Source organism: Panicum virgatum, chromosome 8N (genome assembly GCF_016808335.1).
Source record: "Panicum virgatum strain AP13 chromosome 8N, P.virgatum_v5, whole genome shotgun sequence".
Lineage (NCBI taxonomy): Eukaryota > Viridiplantae > Streptophyta > Magnoliopsida > Poales > Poaceae > Panicum > Panicum virgatum.
The window spans coordinates 8,634,785-8,658,925 of NC_053152.1; the positions used below are offsets into that span (position 1 = coordinate 8,634,785).

Genomic DNA, 24,141 nt, shown 5'->3' on the forward strand with positions numbered 1-24,141 from the left:
GGTGGCCATTGGCGTTGTTGCCCCCCCACCCCCGGCGCTGCCTGCTCGCGTAGTTTCACGCCTGATGCTGCGCTCCACGAAACCCTAGCGCCGGCCTCCGGCGTGACGACTACCCGATGTCCCGCTCCCCCTGCTCGCCACCGCTGTTCATGCAGCAGCAGGCAGCCACGGCGCCATCTCCTCCTCTCGTTCAACTAGATCGTGGGGAAGATGGAGCACAACCAGCCCTCGGCGCCCATGCTGTACGCGCCTCTGCCGCAGTCCGCCGCGGGTGCGGGCGCGAGAGCGCCAGGCACGCCGGCGGGCAACACTCTGGCCATGGGCGAGCTGATGCGCAAGAAGCGCGGCCGACTGCGCAAGTACTCGCCATGGCAGCATGGCCCTGGCGCTGCCCTCATCTCCTCCGCCTTCACCGGCGGCACCGCGGCTCCCGGCCACCAGCAGCACCAGCACGACGGGTTCTCCATCAGCGGCCCCCCATCCGACCCTAACGCCAAGCGTTGCGACAGCTCCGGCAAGAAGCAGCAGTTCGAAGCCTTGGTACGTGTTCTTCTCCCTTTCTCAGTTTCCTATATCGCCTTCACCCCTCATATCCTCACCGAGTCGCCGTCAAGGCATGATTCAGATAATCAGTTGCATGATGCAGTGGAGAAGCACGAGCAGTACCTGGTTTTTGTGCCCTCCCCTCATCTTCCTCAACATGCAAGGCAAGATTCACTTCTGAAATTTAGTTTCCTATTTCTTTTGGGTGAACAGAAATTTGATCCAATGGATAGTGGTCGGATTTAGGCAAGTAAGCAACTCAGTTTGGTGTTTGAAATTCCTTTATCTTTGCAGAAGGTAGACACAAATAAAGCAGCCCTGCCTATTCCAAATAAACAGTCTGATTCTTGCACCATATCAAGGCCAGGAAGGATTTATTGTGCTAATTTGGAGTGGAACCATGCCCGATCTGCAACATAGGCACTCATTCATAGCTCTATTGCATATTTTTTTCTTTTTCATTTAGTGCCTTGTAATTTGTCATTGTGCGCTCGGTTTTGACTCTTTTTTTCTTCCGACTCAGTTGAAATCCTTACCTGTCCATACATCTTCCTTTGCTGTCCATACATCTTAAAAGAATCAGTATACATTTTGATCCTACATGTACTGTTCATATAGGGCCCACGTGCAATCCGCATATTATTTAGGTGGTACCCACGTAGTATTTAGTTGAATCCACCCACAAAATATATTTAACTATTTTCTACATATGAAAATAATAACCAGACTTCATATACTACGTTCACATGTGGTAGTCTCTACTACTTATTGGATTTTGCTTTCACTTCGTAAACTCGCAAAATATAATTGAATCATTCATTCATTGCCAATCTTATTTTTTTACCTACCAAAACCAATAATTAGTATAAGTTAATCCATCAACTATACCTAGTTTTTTCAATGAGGCCTGAATCGTGAGGCCCACCAAAATATCGTCAAGCCCGCTTAAATAGTTTCCTTTAGAGAAGAAGAGAGACAGCCTACTGGCCCAACCAAACCTGTTTCTGAGAGAAACTGACCCAGTTAGTAAAGGCAGTTCGACGCTGGATGGCAGGCTCCTCCCTTCTGTTCCCGGCGTCGGCGGACGGCGGCCCCCGGCGAATGAATGGAGGGAGGAGCGCGGGTACTCCCGACGACTATGGTGTTGTGAAGCTCAGAGAACGTCCTGTCTCCTTTCTCTTTCTCCCATTGATGCTCTTTCGCATCTCGTGTGGTACTCTCCGCACCCGCTGGCAGCACCGGCGCCCACCGCCTGTTCGATGGAATGCCCCGGAAACGACGATCGAGCATCCCATCGGCGCCCTCCCGCAGCACGTGCTCTCCTCTCCGTCGGCGCATCAGGGCGTTCGTACCTGTGCGCCTGCCCGCCAGCACCTGGCGCGGCCTCTGGAACGGAGGTCCCGCACCCATCCAGCGAGTCACCTACACCGACGGATGATGGAAGTAGGTCCAGAAGAGGAGTTCGGCAACGTTGCCAGCCATCAGTGTATGCACCAAAACGATGGAGGTAAGAGTTCTACAATGGTCTCAGTTTGTCTTTACAGCTATCGGTTCTCAACCTCATCAGGATCTTGCAATACTGTCATGGTATTTTCTCTGCTCGCCTGTTCCTATTTACTTCTTTTGTTATTATAGTATAGGGAGAAGATTCAGTGTTCGACGCCAAAGTTACTTTGTTTTGTTTTGCTCAAGCTGCTTCGGATGTCATCTTTCTCCTGACAATATAAGCTTGTAGAATGTAGAGCCTAATAAACTTATTTATGCAGCGATAAGAGCTACTCAAGCATTCTGCCTGCTCGATGAAATGTTCAGTTCAGCGGATCTGGCCTCAGCGGCCATTGGTAATCATTGTGTTCAACTTTTCTGATATGTTTAGACAAGTGGACCCATGGGTCGTCCACTACTCTGCTTTCTGTCGTCAACTTGTACTAGCAAGAGGAGTGCTTTTGTCATGGAGGTGATTCTCAGGCCCTACCATTCTGATGGCAGGGTCTTTAAATTTAGCTTCGCAGGAAGTTCCATTTTACCTTCCTTTATCATTGTTGACTAGACTTTTTCTTTTGCCAGGGGAGTGTCTCTTTGTGCTAAGAGTTGTTGGACACATCATCCTCACTAAAATCATAGGACACAGTGGATGTCGTAGCCACTGGAGCTGCCAGATGCACCATTTGTCTCTCTGCTGTTTTGCTAAGCTGCAGCACCTACCTTCTTCAGTTCTGCATCCTGAACCCAGAATTCTGTGATAGTTCAAGCATGATGAAATGCAGTACCATGTTTGGAGTTGTGGACTAGGAGAAAGAAGCTGATCCAAGCTGAAACTCAAGGTACCTGATTTGATCCTGCACACTGTCTGATGAATGGCTCTGTACATCTCTTTCCCGTTTTCTCCCATGGTTTTCTCGGCAACCAAGTGATTTTTTTTGGTCTTCTGAATCTTCTCAGTGAGCGTCCATACATATTCAAAGTCTTCACCCCATAATCAGATAAATTTCTGCATTCTGCGTCCTTTGGTATGCTTATCTTTCCCTGTATGCTCAAATATGTGCTCCTGCTGTCCTGCATGTGATCATGTCAAATAAATTAGTTAACAAATAACTACACAGTAGAAGGGATACCATTAGTGATTCCCCGAAGTACTGAACTAGTGATCTCACAAGGTAATATGTGTCCATTGTGTTCGAGTATGTGAAACATAATATCCAGACAGTTCTTGCATAACTTTGTTCTCGAGTTGACAGTTAATGTCTGTACAATAGCAATGCAACTGAAGAATCAGTTCTCACTCGTAAATTCAACATGACTATTCATTGCAATTTCATCCACAGGAACTTGACAAGAGAAGTTTTGAAATATGACCGGACTAGAGGCAGCTTTAGCATCTGGACTATTGAAGGTTGCAGCCAACAAGTTAGTTTCATTGATTGCCAGCGAATTCGCCTCCATAATGGATGTAACAAATGACCTCTCCGAGCTCCAGGATATTCTTGCGGAGATTAGAAGCTGGCTGTTCACAGTTCATGACAGAGCAATATAGATTAGAGAGCCATCATGTCAATGGGTTATAAAATTGAAATTTGTTGCTTATGATATTGATGATTTACTAAATGAAGTCTACATAGAGGCTGAGAAATACAAAATAGGAAGGAATGGTGTAAAGTATTCTATAACTGATGGTTTCTGCACAAAACCAAAGCTGTTTCTGTTCCGACGCAAGATGGCCAATAAGATCAAGGCAATCAAGGAGAGATTCTCTGAGATTGTGAAGCAAAGAAAAGATGTCAGTGCTATAGTGAATAGTTTGCTTTCTTATCAACATCTTCAGAGAACAAAGAGGACACATGGGGAGTTGTCCTTGTTGGGCAATGTTGAACAATCAAAAATACCCATAAGGAATCCGGAGAAGGATGGTATCATATCTAAGCTTATAGAATCCAATGGAGAGAATGCGTGGATAGTTTCTATTGTCGGGTTGGGTGGGTCTGGCAAAACTACGTTGGCCAAACTCATCTGCCATGATGAAAAGATAAAGAAGCACTTCAAAGATACAATATTTTGGGTCCATGTGTCTCAAGTGTTAGATTTAGTCCCACATTGGAAATTGATGGTGGGGGAGCCCAATATATAAGGTGGGGCAGTTCTCACCCATCAGGCTAGTCTTTTGGGTTGAGTTAGACCTGAAGCCTTGGTTGGTTGGGCTCTGGTGGACCTGAGGCCTGGTAGGGCGCCGGCTCGTGGGTATAGCGGGCCGAGCCGCATTCCGCTGCGCACTCTAACAAGTGGTATCAGAGCCGAAGGTTGAAAAATCTGGAATATCTCCGGGGTCACATGGTGACGGGGGAGCCCGTGAACGTCTCCGGGTGGTCGCACGGGTTGTGTGTGGCTGGAGGGTTGGACTCGGGGCCTGGAGAACGTCTTCCGGGAGATCACATGGGTTGTATGTGATGGAAGAGTTAGGCCCGATGTGTGGCGGGGGAGATTGTTAGATTTAGTCCCATATCGGAAATTGATGGTGGGGGAGCCCAATATATAAGGTGGGGCAGTTCTCACCCATCAGGCTAGTCTTTTGGGTTGAGTTAGGCCTGAAGTCTTGGTTGGTTGGGCTCTGATGGACCTGAGGCCTTGTAGGGCGCCGGCTCGTGGGTATAGCGGGCCGGGCCGCATTCCGCTGCGCACTCTAACATCAAGAATTTAGTGTGGAAAAACTTATTGGCAAGCTTTTTGAAGCTATTTTTAGCAAAAGTCAGACCTTCAAACCCAGCAGTACATGGTCCATGCGATTTCAAGCAAATTGAGTGGTAAGAAATTTCTTCTTATCCTGGATGATGCTTGGCATGATGACCTTCTTGATTGGGAACAATTCATGGTTCAAGTAAACTGTGGAACACCTGGAAGCAATATTCTGTTAACTACTCGAGATCAAAAGGTTGCAGAAGCAGCAAAATCTAGGCATATATTCAACTTGGAATTCTTATCAGAGGTTGAGAGTTGGGACTTGTTTCTCGAGAATTCTGGGTTGGTGGAGGAAGATTTGGACTCTGAGTTTATACAAGTTGGAAAAGAGGTTGTGAACAAATGTGGTGGGGTGCCACTAGCAATCAAAACTCTTGGAGGTGTCCTCAATGACAGGAGGGAAATAAATACTTGGAGGGCCATAAAAGAAAGTGACTTATGGAATATTGATAATATAAAAGACAGAGTGTTTGCATCCTTGAAATTGAGCTACTTTCATATGCCAGATCATTTGAAGCAGTGCTTTACATTTTGCTCTATATTTTCAAAAGGCTATGAAATCACAAAAGACCACTTGATTGCCCAATGGATAGCTTATAGATTCATCAATCCAATGAATGATGAGCTGCCAGAAGATATTGGAAGTGCTTACTTTGACTCTCTTATGAAACTCCGCTTTCTTCAAGATGCATGGAGAAATTTTTATACTTATCAACTAGTATACAGGATGCATGACCTGATTCATGACCTCACTCGACAAATTTTACAGCATGAAGTAATGACATCTCTGCGGAAGAATATGACACCAAATTGTATTCTCAGATGTCGATACTTATGTTTGACTTCATCTACTGAGAAGATTTGCAGGAACTTATTTGACAAGGTCCATTCTCTCTATGTCTCTAGTGGTAACCCATCTTTTGACAAACCGATTAAGTGGTGTTGCAATGTCCGTAGTGTTGTTCTGGATTATACAATCTACGCACCTTTTCCACTGTTCATACTGAAGTTTGAATTTCTTGGTTACCTAAAAATATGTAATGTTAGTTGCATGGAACTTCCAGAAGCTATCTCAGGCTGTTGGAACTTGCAGACACTTCATGTTATGCATTGCAAAGGCTTTACAGGGTTACCTGAGTCTATTGGAAAGCTTAAGAAGCTGAGAACTCTAGAGTTATTGATGGTTAATGAACTTAAGAGTCTACCTCAATCTATTGGTGATTGTCAAGATCTCCGATCCTTGCAGCTCTATTTCTGTCACAAGCTCATTGAGATACCCAATAACATAGGTAATATTGAAAACTTAAGGGTACTTGATATTGTCAACAGTTCATGTGTGTACTGCCAGGTGCAAGAATTTATTGGGAAGCTTAGGAACCTAGAGAGAATTAATTTATCTGGTTGTCACTGTCTCCATGATCTTCCAAGAACATTTTCCTGCCGTACATTGCGCAATCTGAATCTTTCCCGGACCAGCATTACCTTACTACCTCCATGGGTCACATTGATTGGTACTCTAGAACGTATAGAGCTGAACCTAGTGGAGTTGCCTCAAGGTATAGAAAACTTAAGAAGGCTCGAAGTTTTGAACATAAATGGTTGTTTGAAACTTCGTTGCATACCATCAGGATTTGGACAGCTGACTCGTTTAAGATGGTTGGGCCTGTTTGTTATTGGCAGTGGTGGAAATGATGCGAGGATATCTGAACTTGAAAACCTTGATATGATTAGTGGTTGGTTGAGAATTCAGAACCTCAAATACATAAAAGATACAGCTGATTGCAAGAAGGCTTCCCTGAAGAAGAAGAAAAACATACAGTCATTGACATTGAACTGATCTCGATGTGAGATGGAGGAAGAATTTGCGTCAGATATTGAACAAGACCTGGATGTGCTGGAGTCTCTTGAACCACCGTCAGGAATTGGTTTCTTACAAATTATTGGTTATCAAGGTCCCTATTTGCCATGTTGGATGAGGAAGCAACGCGATTCTTTGTGTTTGGAGGCTATTATGTCAAAGCAAACCAGCCCATCACAATTCCTTTGGCTAATCGAATTATCACTGGAATTCTTGCCGAACTTGAAGTGTCTCCAAGGACTTGTAGAGTTGCCTTTGTTGAAGAATTTATCGTTGACCGGAATGCCTAATTTGGAAGAGCTATGGATTACAAGTGGTTTGGAAATTGGACAGGAAGAAGTGCGAGTTCAGTACTGTTTCCCCGTGCTCACCAATTTAACTGTAAAGCGCTGCCCGAAACTGTATGTGAAGCCCTATTTGCCACCATGTTTGGAGAAGTTGACAGTGGAAAGAAGCAACGAGCACTTGCTGTCCTCAAGTAGTTTGTTCTCTTGTCCTCTAAAACCAGATGTCGACAAATCCTCACCCTCCTGTAGTGTGCTTGGGGTGGTTCCTTGTCTCAAGGAACTGAGACTAGATGGACTGACGGTCTCATCATCGGTTTGGGAAGTTTTGCATCACTTCAGTGAACTGGAGCTCTTGGGCATTCATGGCTGCCCTGACATGAGGCAATTACCTACGAGCATTGGCAGCCTCACCTCCCTCTGGCAGCTACAGATCACAAGATGCTCTCTTTGCATGCTGCCTGAGGGGCTCCAGCACCTGACCTCCATTCAACACCTTGAATTGGCAGAATGTGATGCGCTGACCATGATGCCAGAGTGGATAGGACAACTTTCCGTTCTTCAGTCGCTCCGTATCAGCGAATGTCCAGCCCTTGAATCCCTGCCCCAGTCCATTAAATGTCTTGCAGCCCTCCAAGAATTGTTCATTTTTGGCTGTCGTGGCCTGACCAAGCGTTACGAGGAAGAAGTCGGGGATGACTGCAACCTTATCTCCCATATTCCTAGTGTGAGGATAGTTGATTTGGAGCTGCTAGCTCGGCGTCTCGGAGCCTGTACATCTGTTAACCCTTGAGTTAGGGGCTATTGGGTAACTTTCTAGCATCATATCTCCATTAGCCAGTTCTATTTTCTATTAGCATCCTTTTAACTGTAATAGTACTGAAATTGTAATACTAAACGAGTGTTCTAAAGCACCAAATCTAATTCAGCTAATCCGCTAATTAAATTAAATTGTTATACAATATCAACGGATTCATACGGAAGTTACCGGTATATTACAAGTGCTGAATTTGGTAGAGCTTCGCCGCTTTCCTTCTCCTCACCCCTCTCTTTTTTCCTGAATTTTTGGGCTCAAATGAGAAGGGAATGGAGGCCAGGACTTATATAGGGGGGAGACCCCCGTCGCCCGGGGGGGGGGGGCGACAGGCCCCCTCCCCTTGGCCAGGGACCTCTTTGCAAATTCCAAAAAAAAATTACATTAGGGTCCTGTCGCCCCTGGGCCAGGCGACCGGCGGTATTTTCGAAAATTTTCAAAACAAATATATATTTTTGAAATTTTTATTTTTTTAAATATAAAAAAGAAAAAGGCGCCTCCCTGCGCCCCTAGGCCATAATCTGGGCCTGGGCCAGGAAAGCGGCCCGCGCCTGGATCCCACCTGGGTCGAAATCGGCCCGATCGCCGTCGAGCGATCCTGGCCGTCCAGTGCATCCAACGGCCGAACGCCAAAATCGCTGAAACAAAACCGGGGACGGCCAGTGTCCCCTCTGAAACCCTAGGACCATTTGCTCTTTCTCCCACCGTTTTTCTCGGCTCTGGAGCGGCGGCCGCCAATGGCGACCTCCCGCCGCCACGCCACGCCATGGCCAGCCGGCCGCGTGCCATGGCCGCGTGCAAGGGCGGGACTTCTATTCTTCTTTCTGTGCCTCCTCCCCCTTTTTTTCTCGCAGCGCCGCACAGGGTCAAGCACTGAGTAGTGGTTGCCCATGGCGGCCGGAGGAAAGGGTGATGGCGGCGCCGCCGCAGGCCATTCGCCGGCGTGCGCACTCGCCATGCGCGAGCGCGTCGCCGTCGAGCGGCCTTGCTGCAGTGCCCGAGCCCGCGCATGCTCCGGCGACTGGATCCCGGTGCGTGGCGGCCCGAGCTTTCCTTGGCGCGCGGCGTCGATGAATGGCCGGCGGCAAGACCTCGGTAGGCCGCCGCGCAGCCTCTTTTGTTTGCTCTTTGCCCCATCCGACTTGGTTAGGACTAGGGTTTCGAGAGTTCTTTTGACTTTTTCGATCCGAGATCGATTTTCTTTTCTTTGATTGTTTCGATCCGAGTTCGGATCTATCCCAATCTCGATCTACTCATTAGAGTAGGCTTTGATACCATTGTTAGAACATTGGATCAACTAGGATGTAGATCAAACGGGAAAACTCACTTTCTATTTGGGGAAAATCATTGCTTAGAGCCCGTAGCGCCTCCATGGCGCCGTGCAGCAGTGTCGCTGGTACGCAGGGGTGGAGACGGCGCGATGTAGTGGCCGTCGCAGGGTCGCCGGAGATGCAGTGGAGCGGGGCGACGTCGTTCCAGTGATGCGTAGTGGAGCTTCCCGTCGCTGCAGCCCTCCCTCTCGATCGGTCTAGGGTTCTGAGGTGGGGAACAGTGGCGGCGGTGAATCTTGTTACCAGAGCTGCCAGTCCCCACCTCTTCTTTTTAGGTCTGCGCGACGGGGGCCACTAGCTTTGTCTTGGGCTGAGCCCCCGATTAGGGCGCGAGGTCAAGGGATAAGTTGGCCGTTGGGCCAATTGATGGAGATCAATTATAACATTTATAACATCTGGAAGTTGATTTGAAATTTCATAACATTGTTGTACTTTCGTATGTTGTCGGTACCCCAGGACTGGGGTACCCCCTCTTGCTGTGTCTAGGCAAGAGCCTTGTGGTTACCCTTGACTGCGTCCAAACAGCCGGACCCCTGCGGTCCGGAGCCCTGTTCACCCAACAACAGTCCCGGACCCGTCCCCCGGCTGGGACAGGTCTGGGAGCACCACGTGTTCCGGGATGAGCAGGCGCACAGCCCGAGCAGCCGGGGGTTCCGGACATCCGCGGGGTCCCGGACCCCCTATACAGTGGCCGGACCCCTCTCTAAAGGAAGGAATTAACCCCCCCGCCCCGGGTGTCCGGAGCTGCCACGTGTCTACAAGTACAGACACGTATATAAGGCCGCTTGGTCTCCATACTAAGGTTTACCTACCACTGCATTCATTACGGTAGGTGAACGTCCGCATTATAGCAGAAGCCGAGGTGATTCTTTGATCAGGGGACACTATTGATCGCGTATTACCAAGACGTGTAGTGGAGCCGCTGGCGCCGCCCACACCGCGTCTGTCAGTCTGCCATGACAGATGGATACGACGGCTCGGCTTCACCCATTATGACGCCTACATAATAACCTCAACAGGCCACACCGCAAGCTACGATACTCCAACGGGCACCTAGCTGACGGGATAAGAGAAGACTCCCCTGAGTCAGAGGGGCAGCGGGGCGTGGAAGCATATCGGAGAAAAGATTCACAACTACTGTAGCCATTTAAGTACTCTGCGCAGTATGCTGCACAGTCACGTTGGGCCCACTTGTCGGGTCTCAACGCCCTATGTATCCGCACCCCTTGGTCTATAAAAGGGGGGGCGCCCGCTAGAAGAAAAACTTAGGCTGGGACAAGGCCAAGGCCCGGCAGAGGATAGGTTCATACACAACCAAGAACAATACTTCTCCCAGTGGATGTAGGGTATTACGCTCCGGCGGCCCGAACCACTCTAGATCGAATGTTCTTGTGTGCTTGTCTCAGTGTTAGATTAGCCCAACCGCCTAGTCCTTCCCCGAGTACTCCCTCACTGGGAATAGGCGGGTGCGTTCCGCCACCCGGCTGTGGGTACCCTAAAATCCCCGCGACATTTTGCGCCGTCCGTGGGGACGGTCAGGCGTTGGCTGGATCTCCAGGCTTCTGGGCTGTGTTCATCCTCTGCAACGGCGAACGAGAAGATGAAAGAAGGCAGGGTGTCGCCCGCGCCACATGCCCTGGCACCGGCGCGGCAACGCCCACGGAGCGGCGGCGCACGGCAACAGCGCCTACTGTGCGTCGCCACTGCGACGCCTCAGAGCCGGCGCGGCGGCGTCCAGCGGAGGCGCCGCTGGGCGCTGCCGCCCCTCCATGGACTCAAGGTTTTCTCTCAAGCAACGGCCACGCTTCCTCTGCGGTGGCATGGCGTCGGCTCAAGGCTTTCTCTCAACATGGAGCCTGGAGCCAACGGCCATCCCGGAGGAAGTTGACCGTGTCGTCGTGTCGTCTCTGGCACCGCCCGAGGTTCTTGGTGCTCCTGCAGACAGGACCCCGCCACCAGGCACGGGGGCCCCTGGCGCTAGCATCAAGGACAAGCCGGCGAGCGACCGCCCTTCTCCACGCTCCGTGCTCGTCCATACGAGCACCCAATCTCGTGCTGCGCCGCGACGGAAGTCCAGATTCTGCCGCAGCGAGCAGCAGGCGGGCTGGCTTCTGGTGGCAGACGACGACGGCAGGGGGCCTCTCCAATTCAAAGCCAAAGAATTCGTCTCATGCTACTTAAGCATATGACAGCTCTTAGGCAAGGAGTGGCCCCCCGAGCTCCCGAGGTGATGCTGGATGATGCAGTTCAGGCTCATCCAGGGCACCTTCGCCTCCGACGACTATGAAGAATCCAGGAGAAGCGGTACCGCTTCCAACCAAAGAAGAATATGCTATATAGCATGCAGCCGTAGGTTACTCCTAAGAAAGGACTAAGAGAGTTCCTCCTTTGTGATAACGTGGCGCCTACGTGTGAGTCCAGAGCGGTCAAGGTCTGACCTTGTAAACCCGACCTCTGGCCCTATCACATAAACAGGCAAAAAGCGGTCCGGAGCGGTAGAGGTCCGACCTCGTAATCCCGACCTCTGATGTATACCGTGACAACCACAATAATAAAGGAGATTTTCTTTCTCAGTTTTACCTAGGCTCCACCTTGATTACATTTATTCGCCTTGGTTTAACTATTCTTTCCTCTTAAACAAAGTCTTCCTTTGTTACTAACAATCCAAGTTAAGTTGCTGGCTTGTGGCCAGGTGGGGACACCCCTTCTAGCTGGAAGGCAGTCCGGACCCCTAAGGACCTGCTCAGGAGAAGTGGTACTCGTATCCTGGGGTAGAGAAGCTCTGCGTAGCTTAGCCTGGTAAGGTACCCTAAGTTTACGTACTTCACTACCATGTTACAAGTACTCTAGTATCCGAGACTACTATCTTTAGAGGTCCCGGGCTCCCTTCTAGTATAAGGCTTGGTTTCTTTGCACCTTACTATGAGGTCCGGTGACATACTTCATCGGATTGTCAGCAACGACTCAAGTCCACTCCGGCGGAGACCGCTCGCCACGGTCGCCAAAGAGCCGGGTCCGGGAAGTGATGCTTGCTCCCTGAATGATCCGAAGTCTGTGCAGCCGCTTAGCTTGGTTCCGTACCCTAAGCCTACACCTTCGTCGTCCAATGGAGGAGCGCTCTAGTACCAGAACCCAGCAACAGGTGAACCGGCCTCAGGGGTCCGGAGCACCCGCTCTCTGCATGAGCACACCGACGCAATCAAGCTTGCATGGAAATATATCACGGTAGTGGCCCCACCTGCGGGTTCGTACCTCTCCCAAGGTGGGCCCGGGGGCCACTGTCGGTACCCCAGGACTGGGGTACCCCCTCTTGCTGTGTCTCGGCAAGAGCCTTGTGGTTACACTTGACTGCGTCCAAACAGCCGTACCCCTGCGGTCCGGAGCCCTGTTCACCCAACAACTGTCCCGGACCCGTCCCCCGGCTGGGACAGGTCTGGGAGCACCACGTGTTCTGGGATGAGCAGGCGCACAGCCCGAGCAGCCGGGGGTTCCGGACCTCTCGAGGAGGTCCGGACCCCCGCAGGGTCCCGGACCCCCTATACAGTGGCCGGACCCCTCTCTAAAGGAAGGAATTGACACCCCGCCCCGGGTGTCCGGAGCTGCCACGTGTCTACAAGTACTGACACGTATATAAGGCCGCTTGGTCTCCATACTAAGGTTTACCTACCACTGCATTCATTACGGTAGGTGAATGTCCGCATTATAGCAGAAGCCGAGGTGATTCTTTGACCAGGGGACACTATTGATCGTTTATTACCAAGACGTGTAGTGGAGCCGCTGGCGCCGCCCACCCCGCGCCTGTCAGTCTGCCATGACAGATGGATACGACGGCTCGGCTTCACCCATTATGACGCCTACATAATAGCCTCAACAGGCCACGCCGCAAGCTACGATACTCCAACGGGCACCTAGCTGACGGGACAAGAGAAGACTCCCCTGAGTCAGAGGGGCAGCGGGATGTGGAAGCATATCGGAGAAAAGATTCACAACTACTGTAGCCATTTAAGTACTCTGCGCAGTATGCTGCACAGTCACGTTGGGCCCACTTGTCGGGGCCTCAACGCCCTATGTATCCACACCCCTTGGTCTATAAAAGGGGGGCGCCCGCTAGAAGAAAAACTCAGGCTGGGACAAGGCCAAGGCCCGGCAGAGGATAGGTTCATACACAACCAAGAACAATACTTCTCCCAGTGGATGTAGGGTATTACGCTCCGGCGGCCCGAACCACTCTAGATCGTATGTTCTTGTGTGCTTGTCTCAGTGTTAGATTAGCCCAACCGCCTAGTCCTTCCCCGAGTACTCCCTCACTGGGAATAGGCGGGTGCGTTCCGCCACCCGGCTGTAGGTACCTTAAAATCCCCGCGACATATGTGAAGCTCTTTAAAGGTTTTGAGTCTCTGATGTTTAGGTAAAGTTTTTTTTATCTTATAGGAACCTAGCTGAAAGTTTTCAATTTTTGAATGTCCATCAAAACTTCTATTTTTCTAATTTAATGACCTAAATTTAGACATCTCATTACATTGGGCACCAAGTTCCCACCTGATGTTTGTCATTCCTCGCTACAAGATGAAAATCGTTTTACATGATGTGTGACGGTAGTCAGGAATCCAGTTTATCTTCATCTAAGAATCGTCAATGGATATTTGTCTGCTTTGTGGACCATTTTTTGCCTCACTTTTATTGTTTTTGTTCCAGCACGGTTAATAGTTTTGCTTCCTTGATGCAGAGCAACTAAAGAAACTTCATCTTGATGCTACTCAATTAGGGATGAAATTGGATGTCATCATTAATGTGCTGCCGCCTTGGTGCCCTCCCCTGCCTCCACCAACAATATCTGAGCCCTGGAGCCCATGACCACCATAGCTTATGGCAAAACCACCTGTTGCGTTGGTGCTGGTTGATTCGGTGTCGATGTGTGGATGAAATGAGGTTCATTTTTAAATTTTCTCTGCCCTCTCAGCACAAACTGTTTATCTGTACTTTTACCTTTTCTTCCCATTTGTTCAGCCCTCTTGTATTAATAAAATACACCTGGGGTTTTCCGCACAATTTCTGAGTTTGAAAAAAGGTGAAGTCTCTTAGTTGCTCTGCATTTCATGTTTGCCAAAATCCTTGGCTCCACTCCACGCACTAACAAAAAAAAATATTTCACATTCAAAGAATCATCATCATCCACAACCTCTGTTTTTTTATTCCATTGACAACAACTACCAAAAAGTGTACATTAGTCATGGAGGTTCTCGAGCCAAAGATGTAACAGGGGCATGTACAAAGAGAGGATAGTACATGCGAGGAGATTTGCATAGAGTAGGCTGTGAGCGAGTAGAGCACTTGGCGAGCAAGCTGTAGGCAGCAAGATGTCTTTTCACCAGTTCACCGAAGGCCAGCGCGCCACCCTTCAATTCCTGGGGGCATCACGAAGGTCCATCTCTGATGAACTGTTAAGCCTTAGCGAATTAGAATGATGACATCTGATCCATACCTAACTCAACAACCAAATTCAGCAGTAGCTCGTCTGGATTCCTTGATTTCCACACAGACGACCAGTCATCACTACTCTAATTTCACGCTTATTAATTCATTGCACTTGCACAGACATGAGCAGCACATGTTCAGGTTTCAGTAGCTTCCGTAATATAGGCTCACAACTCACATGTATACAGTACTCATTAGGGGAAAAAATAAAAGTGCTACTTGAGATGGCAAGTCACAAAATCAGCAATTAAACCGATTCCTGACAAAACGAACGATGCTGAGCTCCAAAGGAGATACAGAAATGTTGATAGAATTAGGTAAAAGGAAGTAAAAGATGCCTGGATCAGACGATGTGCTACTTAAGGAAGAACACATTTGCCCTTTTTGCCTGTCCATGTTGATATAAGGGTCACCAATCGTTGGGTAGTAATATTCGCCGTAACCGATGTCTACTTGATGTAATCATTTTTTACCTTTTACCTTCTTCAGTATCACAACAACGTCGCTCATTGACATCCTTTTGATTCGTCAAGCCACGAGAGCAGAGGAAACCTCTGAAAACCTGAAGCTCTGCCCAAACATGGATTTAGATAGTGCCAGCATTGTGAAGGCCTAGTTCTTTGACCTTAACACTCTGAAGCTCACGTCAAACATGAAAACACCATGTTGCAAATGTGAAAATATGGGGTATCAGTTAAGATTCAGCTCGTCATTCCACACACGTGTGCACACATGAAGCAGAGGCAAACAGTTATTGAATCACCTAGGCCCTGATAAATGTGAGTCAGAAGGAACATAAGAAGAATCTGATCCCACGGTATTGTTTGGAGCAAAACTAAGGACCAAAGTGCAGTCAGGGATAGCCTCCATGCTCATCACCCCTTCCAACACCTTGGCGATTGTTGACATCAAGGGTCGTCTGCTGCTATCAACCTGCAAGCACCACATTGCAAGCTTCATCACTTCCACGACCTCTTGCATATGCAACTTCATGTCATTGCTGCTAGTGTCCACCAAATCAGATAACTGGCCAATCATTGCCTTCTCTTGAAGCAGGCTTATCAAATGGATGCTATCCTCGGGTTGCGATTCATCCAAATTTTCTCGACCACAGATGATCTCAGCCATCACAACCCCAAAGCTGTAGATGTCAGCCTTCTCTGTGATTTTTGAGCCCAGCCATTCAGGTGCAAGATATCCACGCGTTCCTCGCATTCGAGTCATAACTTTGCTTTGATCCCTGTTTATCATTTTCGAGAGTCCAAAGTCTGAGACCTTAGCACTGAATTTGTCATCCAAGAGAATGTTCTGTGGCTTGATATCTAAATGAGCAATCTTTTGCTCGCATTCTTCGTGGAGGTAAGACAGACCCCTAGCAATGCCCAAGATGATGTCACGTCTAGTTTTCCAAGAGAGAGTAAAGACTGTACTTTTGGAAAAGATCCATTTGTCTAACGAGCCATTGGACAAGTATTCGTAGACAAGAAGCTTATGTGATTTCTCTGCACAGAAGCCTACTAACCTTATCAGGTTAAAGTGATGGATTCTGCCAATTGTCTTGACCTCTGCTAAGAACTCTTCCATTCCTTGCTCGAGACCCTCCAAGCGTTTGACAGCTATAGTTTGGTTGCCTATCCTGCCTTTGAATACAGACCCAAAGCCACCACCTCCAAGTTTTATGGAGAAGTGGCCAGTAGCAACTTCTAACTCATCCAACGAGAAACGCTTTGGTATTCCAGGTATGACATCAAAAGGTGCTTCCTCGTCTTTCTTGTATTTCTTCCATAGTGCCACGCAAACTAAGATAGATATCAGACAAAATCCAGCAATTGAACTAAGAACAATAGTAATTATTCTCCTTTTTTCTGAGTGATTACCTTGTATCTTTACGAACATTGAAAAGTGATCTGATGAATCCTCTGCAAATGAAATTGCCATGTCCTCCAATACCAACAAGCAGTAACCACCATCAGGATAGTAAATACTGTTTTGGAATTTTTGGAAAACCACTACTTTGCAACCACAATCTATTAGGCATGACTGCCAGCAAACATTTTCAGAAGTTGAAATGGCTAATGACGTGAATACGCTGTTACTGAAGTAAGAAACATTGTTGACTTGTATTAACTGGTGGTGTTGCGGTTGGTTGCAGGAGGTGCTACTTAAGGGTTTGCATCCTGCGCTTGGTAGCCGTTCATTTTGGAACTTAAAGTTGCTCAAACTAGGACAAGAACACTGTCCCTTACTGCAGACACTATAATCCCCGCAGGCCATTGGATAATCGCAAAAGTTCATCTTTGTGCTTAATACATCAAATACCATCAGGCTGCCCTGGCCAACTCCTTGCATCTCGTAGAGCCTTAAATGCCCATCAGGCTCCAGTCTCATAAATTGTAATGATCTTGCCAAGGGTAGGGAGAACATGTTTTCTAGTATCCCAAAGCTACGATTATTACGAAAGTCAGAACAAGGTGATGATGTATCAGTTGCAAACAACCTTGTATATGTTGCTGGTTTGAAACTGTATAACAACCCGTTCCACCGTGCAGAAAGATAAACCCTGCCAGATGGCCATTTTGTGTCTGAGGTCATGACACTGAGGTTCATTCCCGTGCAAAGTGACTGCCCCATTACCAATGTATCAGTTGGGTGGTCAAAGGACTGCCAAACAGAGGAGTTATGTTTATTGATAAGAACAAGGTTCCCGGAAACATCAAGGCCCATACCAGCGACGGACTTGCTCTTTGTGGCCGTGGACCACACCATGGTACCATTACCATCTTGGAGGAGCAAATCCCCTTCCCTGGTGAAGTTTAAGGTCGCGTCATGGTTTACAGGATTGTCAGGATTGGCAGACCAGATGACTTCAGGGCTGGCAGACCGGATGTCTGGACCTTGGGTGTCAAAAATCACAATAGAGAGAACGAATGAATGGCCATCATCTATGGTATAGAAGCCAAAATAGGTTGTGTAGGACATGATACTACTGCCAAGAATGGGAAAGATACTGGATCCATTGTCTCTGCGCTCCATATTTGAAACTTTCCAAGATCTTGGGGGAGCTACAGCAGAGGGCTGACCAACAACAACATTGAGGTGGATAAAGAAGCCAAGCAATAAAAGGACGGCCGTCAGCACGCAAAAATGCCGCATGGTAGCCTTCTTAACTTATGATGATGATGAACAAACTTTGGAATCCGGCGGGATGGCAAACCTTCAGAACTTTGATGACCTATAATAATGGAGCACCCGTTCTGTCCCCTCCCTGTTTCTCAGAATTATCTAAGAAAACCACAGTCCAGGCACAATCCCCACCACCATATGGGATAACTGAAAGGTAGAAGAGAAATCACAATTAGGATACAAACTTTATTAGGAAACTAAGAAGCAAGGCGAAGAAACAGCATCAGTACCAAGTTAAGGAATGAAGATCGATACTTTCTCGTCTTGCTACTCCTCAAAGAAGGATTGGTACTTCCGGAGAAGTGGACAATTGATGCGAAGGGCAGAGTGGTTGCTTGCGATCTAGGCTGTCCACTATAAACAGGCCGCTTTGAAGACAAGTAAAAAGGAAATAATATACCATACTAGTAGTACCCGCACCAAAGAAAATTCCAAGAGCAGTAGTTGATTTCTTGGGCATTTCTTCCTTCTTTGGCATCCTTTCAATGTCAATAAACTACGATATAGAGTGGAACTCAATAATTGCGTTGGAATTTTGTGGTGGACCTTTGTTCAACGCACATCAACGGTCCAATCTGTCGGCTCTTCAGTCTTCGAAGACTTATCTGCAGATGAACTACAGAAATGCCACTGCATGCATCTAAAAGTTGTGTTCGTGTTCAATTAGAAATGCTGATATCGAGCCTTAGTTTGGCTCGGAGCAGCTCGTTAAGCTAACGAGCAGGCAGGCTCGCAGACAAGGCAGCTCGGCTCGGCTCGGCTCGTGATGGGCTCGAGCGGGCTCGTTAAGCTCGCGAGCTGGACCAAAAATATCAAGACACATAGGCTTTGGGGAAAAAAATTGACTCGTAGACCAAAACAGCGGCTCTTGCATTCGATTCAGTAGCAGAACCTAAATTAATTTACCTGACTCTCAATTGAAAGCTTCATCTGAAGAAATCAAGGAGTCGCGGAAAAAGATAGAAGCTCAATCTCAAATCACTAGCAAGCAAGCAGAACTTGAATTTGGCGGAGCGCAGACCTTCATCGGGACCTCTGCAGGGTCGTCGTGGCCGCGCGCGCCGTGTGCTTGGCCGCTGGTTGCCGCGCACGCCCATGGCGCGACTGCGTACGAAGAGAGGAGCATGGCCACAAGGACCCAAGAGACAGCGGCGGGTGGCGGATGGGGAACTGAATGGATAACGACGGTCTTGACTCTTGCGTGCTTCGGTGCGAGAATGGATAGGATAACGATGGGTGATAATTTAGAGCTAATTCCTTCTCTGCTATGAGAATTTTAATGTCTTTTTTATATGCTATAAAAATATTTGATGTTCAGGGTGTGCTTAGATTCTAAGTTTTTACACCCAAAAACATCGTAACCAATGTTCGGATATATACATGAAGTACTAAATAAAGTATATTTATAAAACTTTTTATAAGGATGGGTTGTAAATCGCGAGGCGAATCTAATGAGCCTACTTAATTCATGATTTGCAACAGTGATGCTACAGTAACCATTCGCTAAATATAATTTAATTATGGATTAAGTAGCTTCATTAGATTCGTCTCGCAATTTACAACCCATCTGTGCAAAAAATTTTGTAAATAAATTTTATTTAATACTTCTAAATAGTAAGATTCCGTTCCCAAAAATTTTTGATTTAGGATCTAAACACGGCCTCAGTGCATTGACTTTAAGGTTTATCCCCCCACTGCTACAACCATCTGCGAGCTGTTATGGTACAGATAAACAGTCATGAAAAATACTCATTGCCCCTAAAAACGAAGTATAATTTGGCTCTTTCCTTTGCATGCCATTTTCAGTTACACAATAAAAATGATGAGCTAAATTATGTAAAATTGATGCCACATAGATATTAAAGATATCACATGAAATGATATGCAGCTGTTATGTGAATAGATCTGATCATGGCCGCCCTCCATAAAAAAAACTTGATTCAACCCAAACCAGCCAATGTATGGGCTGAATTCAGACTGAAATTTTTAACCTAAAATTCAAAAAAGGCCGACCCAATCTGACAATTTATATAGAAATAGGGATTACCTGACCCGACCACGTGTTGGGCCGGCTTGGGTCGAAGGGAAAAAAACCCACAGATTCTTTTTGACCCGACCTGAAGCGATCGGAGAGATGATCAGGTTGATGTGAACGATCTTAATATATCTCGTCACACCCGATTTTAAGGACAAAACCGAATGCATAGTTATATGTATGTCAGGATCAAATTTCATATATATAAAAACATTATAAGTGAATAATCAATAATAATATCACGAAAAAGAGAAATACAACAATTAAAAGACTATCAGAGTTATACAGCTTATTCTGAAAATAAAGTCTTCAAACTTCACAGTCAATCGACTGGGGGTTGCGTACGTCTAGAACTCAGCATCATCTTCGGAAGACTTCACAGCAACTTTCTCTTCTGAGCAACAGTAAGTAAGGGTGAGTACACTTATGGTTGGTACTCAGCAAGGCTATAAGAAATAACTAGAATGTGATTTATATCCATCTTTAAGTTTATTAATCATGTGAGGGTCCAAGTCGCTCTTGACCATGAGTACGGCTAACCGGTTAGTTTTAACTCTGCAGAGGTTGTACACTTTCACCACAATTCACGTAAAAGTTCCGAAGAACTTTGAAACCAACCATGCATGTGCCGGCCAAGCACGTTATCACACTTCCTTAGGTGTGACTGCATAGGGACTCTACGAGGCCTTTCCAAAGAATTCCTATATGTAAGTGTTGGTCCCTACAATTGCAGTCCCTCAGAAGACAGCTTCCTTTACCTGCTCCACGACACAAGCCCAAACACCACCAAACGAGCCACCCCAACACCACATATAGTTCATCTAATTAATCAGCCAAGACCAGAGCCATATAGTATTGTGGTTGTACTGTTTTTCCGGGTGGTTCTCCATGTTCCAATTAAATCATATAATCTTGTAAAAAGCATAGATAGAAGTATAGTTAGGGTCACTTGTCTTTTACTAACCAAAAACTACTCTTACTGCTCTTGAGCTCTTGCGCACTTGGAATTCTTGATTCTTCAAGCTTCAAACAACTATCCGTCTACTCGAAGCAATCATTGGGCAACATACAAAGCAAACAACAAGCATAGCTAAGAACAATATATCAAAACAAAAGAAAGGCTTAGAAGAGCATACAGAAGGATAGGGTTCGCTACTATGGTTACGACAGCGCAACAAACACAGAAAACGGAGCTACGATTAAGAAGATGCAACTATCGAAAGATTTATACTATAAAAGAAAACAACATAAAAGAACTTTAAGCTTCAGTTAATTTATTCAATTAGAAAGCAAAGGATATTGCAAATAAATATCCAAGATTATAATTAACACATTATATTCATGTTTGCAAAAGCGATGTTGAACTTAGTCAAATTTTATATAATTATCTATGTACAGTTTACTAATTAAACAATTAATTAGATAACAAACATGTGAGAGCATCTAAGCGCACAACTTTGTATGATCATTGTTGAACTAACAAATTAAATTATAGACACATTTGAGTTGATATTAATCAAGTTAACATTAATTATGAAAAAGCGTGGTAACATCTAATTAGCTTTTAATCAGAAAAACTAGATGAGAGAATATTAATCAGATTAAATCTATATTTAATTTTAAAACAAGAACTGCGGCAAGACGACACTACTGAACGATAGCTTAGTCTACTAGAAGACTAACGCAACAAGAACGGATTGAAACGGAGCTAAAACGTAGAAACTATGGACTAAACAGTGATTGAGGGGCCTAGTCACGATTAAAATGTAGAGGTGAAGGGCTACCAGAAAAGACTTGCAAGACACAGCAAACTGTGCTCACAGAAGATAACAAGGTGGTAAAGCTATTGCACACATTGCAAGGATCACGTGAGCACAAGAATCGTTGAAAACGGGTTTTAAATGAAGAAGTTATGGCTAAAACGAGATTTCAAGGGTTTATTTGTAAAGGATTTGAAGTTCCAGGGGCTAGATTGGAAGAAAACAGGGGCTAAAATGAAATTAAACCTAATCTTTAGGGGTTAGCTTGCAAAAGAGAGGTCCTGGTCAGCGGGCTCGATTTTAGAAAAACTCGGGGTTAAAACACAAAAGAAAGGGCTGTGTTGTAATTATTTTTGAACTAGCATGGACTGCGGGTTAATTTTAGAAAAGATGAGGGGCTCTTTTGCAAAAGGCCAAGAGTTGACCGGTATCTAATCTATTGACTTGGGATAAGGGCTGTTGTGGGCCATCGGATCGAGATCGGGCAGCTTGGACGAAAGGGGGGTTTTGGGGCGGCGGCGCGGGACGCCGGCGGCGAGGCTGCGCGGCGGCAGCTCGCCGGCATTGACCAATATTGGCCAACCGGGGTTGGTTCGGCTCGGTTTTTGGATGGGGAGTGAGATCGCGAACTCAATTAGGGGGGTTTGGGAGGGCGCGGAGGCGGCGAAGACCTAGCGCGGCGGCGAGCGCTGTCGGAGACAACTCCGGCGAGCGATTTCGCGTGCGCGAGAGGAAAAGAGAGAGGGAGAAAGGGTCGGCAAGTTTCCTCACCCCACGGAGAAGCTTCGGGGTGGTGATGTCGAGGAGAAGCTTCGGGGCGGTGATGTCGTCGAGAAGGCGGAGCGGAACGGCGGCGCGGCACGGAGCTTAGAACTCCCGACGATGGCGGCGGTGGAAACTAGGGTTTGGCGAGGAAAGCGAAGGCGGCGGCGGCTTCGGATAGGGTGAAGGCATGGGTCGGTGCGTTTTATAGGGGCGGCCGAGAGGACCTGGGCATGCTGGCCCGGGGGTGGGGGGCGCGGGACGGCGCGGTCGGACTCGGGCTCTCCCCGAGTTCCGATCGGAACCGAGGAAGGGGAAGGCCCTGGCGGCCGTACCCCACGCGGCAGAGAGAGAGGGGGAGGCGCGGGACAACTGGGCCGGGAGAGGAGAAGGGAAAATGGGCCGGCGGAGGTGGTTTGGGCCGCGGAAAAAGAGAAAGAAGAAGCGAGCTGGGCTGGGTTTTGGGCTGCGAAAAAAAGAGAGGGAGTGGGCTGGGCTGGAAAGAGAGGAGGAAGAAAAGGTTTTCCATTTTCTAAAAGATCCAAACACATTCAATTTAAATTCGAATTCAAGAATTCAAATTCAAGTTGAACAACAAGCAATAAAATTATGCAAAAGAAAAATGAATGCAACACAAGAAGAACCACTTTATTTATGTTAGAAAAACAACCAATATTCATTTTCTTTTATATTAAATTCCCTGTGAAGAAAATAAATGTTGGGAAAATTTTAAAATTACGAGAAAATTGTTTTTTTAATATTAATTTTAATCACATCCTGAAATCCAACAATTTCAGGGTGTGACAAAACTACCCCCCTTAAAAGGAATCTCGTCCCGAGATTCACAAGGCTAGCAAGAGATAAAGGTTTAAGTGAGTAGCATCCAACACATATTAACTATCTTCCCGGTCATTCCATCTTACAATATTTCCTCAAACATGCTTCTCTTTATTCTCCGCAACCCACACAAACACTTCATGGATAATCAGTTTTATTCCACATTTAGCTATTCATTCTTTTTCTCAACTTCGTCGGCCCATCTATCGAAGAACTTCTGTCGTACTTAAATAAAGTGATTTGAATAGAGCTTGATTGCTTCTTTCTGGCTTTGATATCTTGGCGACTCGATGTGGTATAAAAAATTTGGCATTGGAGATTGATGGCATTCTTATCTGGCTGAGGTATCCTGATCATCCGCCTTGGCAAGGAGGCCAACTGATGACGTCTGACCGAGTGCAGGGCTATTGGGACTTTGGCCATGCGGTTGATTATCATACTCTTTTTCACACCAACTAGCAAGATGTCCGTTCTCTCCACACTTGAGGCAATATAATCTCGCACCACGAGACCTAGTTCTCTTACGTTTCGTTGAACACCCATTAGCATAGTGGCCTTCTTTACCACAATGAAAGCACACTACTCTTTTAACGTGTTCATCTCGGTTACCTTTCTGCTCCACAACTCTTGGTGGAACGGCTTGTGCATCAGGATTCTTCTTGATAGAATTATTATGTGGAGGTTGAACAACTTTAGATTGCGGTTGGTTGAAACTGAGTTGGGTACCGTTATCTGCCAATGGTTGTGGAAACTCCATCTTCTCTTGGCTTGTTTTACTAATTTGTTTCGTAGGCTGCTTGCTTCTTTTAGGCTGATATTCTTTGAAAGTGATAGTCCAATCCTCGAGGTTGATAGTTGGGTTTTTAACTTCAGCTTGAGTAACTCCTTCTAGGTTTGGATCTTGCATAGATAACTTCCTATTAATATCTGAATGGTAATGTTGCCTTGCTTCTGCTGTCATTAAGCTATCTTCTTCCTGGAGACATGGACGACCATAGTGCTCACAACATTGACATATTCCTAGAGTCT

General features: G+C 46.8%; 2 protein-coding genes across 4 annotated transcripts; one reads left to right on the top strand and one right to left on the bottom strand.

The window, feature by feature from the left end:
• Positions 1-350: 350 nt before the first annotated feature.
• On the top strand, positions 351-14,141 carry LOC120684550 (putative disease resistance protein RGA3). Of its 2 annotated transcripts, none has more exons than XM_039966403.1 (5): positions 351-540; positions 647-2,500; positions 2,611-2,867; positions 3,369-7,723; positions 13,826-14,141. In XM_039966403.1, exon 4 carries the CDS (start codon positions 4,808-4,810, stop codon positions 6,608-6,610), a length of 1,803 nt encoding a protein of 600 aa, XP_039822337.1. In that variant the 5' UTR covers positions 351-540; positions 647-2,500; positions 2,611-2,867; positions 3,369-4,807; the 3' UTR covers positions 6,611-7,723; positions 13,826-14,141. The 2 variants fall into 2 exon arrangements, 1 of the variants encoding a protein (XP_039822337.1); XR_005679346.1 differs by lacking the exon at positions 3,369-7,723 and adding an exon at positions 2,986-3,053 and having other exon boundaries at positions 352-540; positions 13,787-14,141.
• A 513-nt stretch (positions 14,142-14,654) lies between these two features.
• LOC120684549 (G-type lectin S-receptor-like serine/threonine-protein kinase SD2-5) lies at positions 14,655-18,922 on the bottom strand. 2 transcript variants are annotated; one of them, XM_039966401.1, is made up of 2 exons: positions 17,949-18,922; positions 14,655-17,865 (listed from the first exon to the last, which is right to left on the bottom strand). In XM_039966401.1, the coding sequence occupies exon 2, from the start codon at positions 17,686-17,688 to the stop codon at positions 15,295-15,297; it is 2,394 nt and encodes a 797-aa protein (XP_039822335.1). In that variant the 5' UTR covers positions 17,689-17,865; positions 17,949-18,922; the 3' UTR covers positions 14,655-15,294. The 2 variants fall into 2 exon arrangements, with proteins under 2 accessions (XP_039822335.1, XP_039822336.1); XM_039966402.1 differs by having other exon boundaries at positions 14,659-17,865; positions 18,740-18,922.
• Between the last annotated feature and the right edge of the window lie 5,219 nt (positions 18,923-24,141).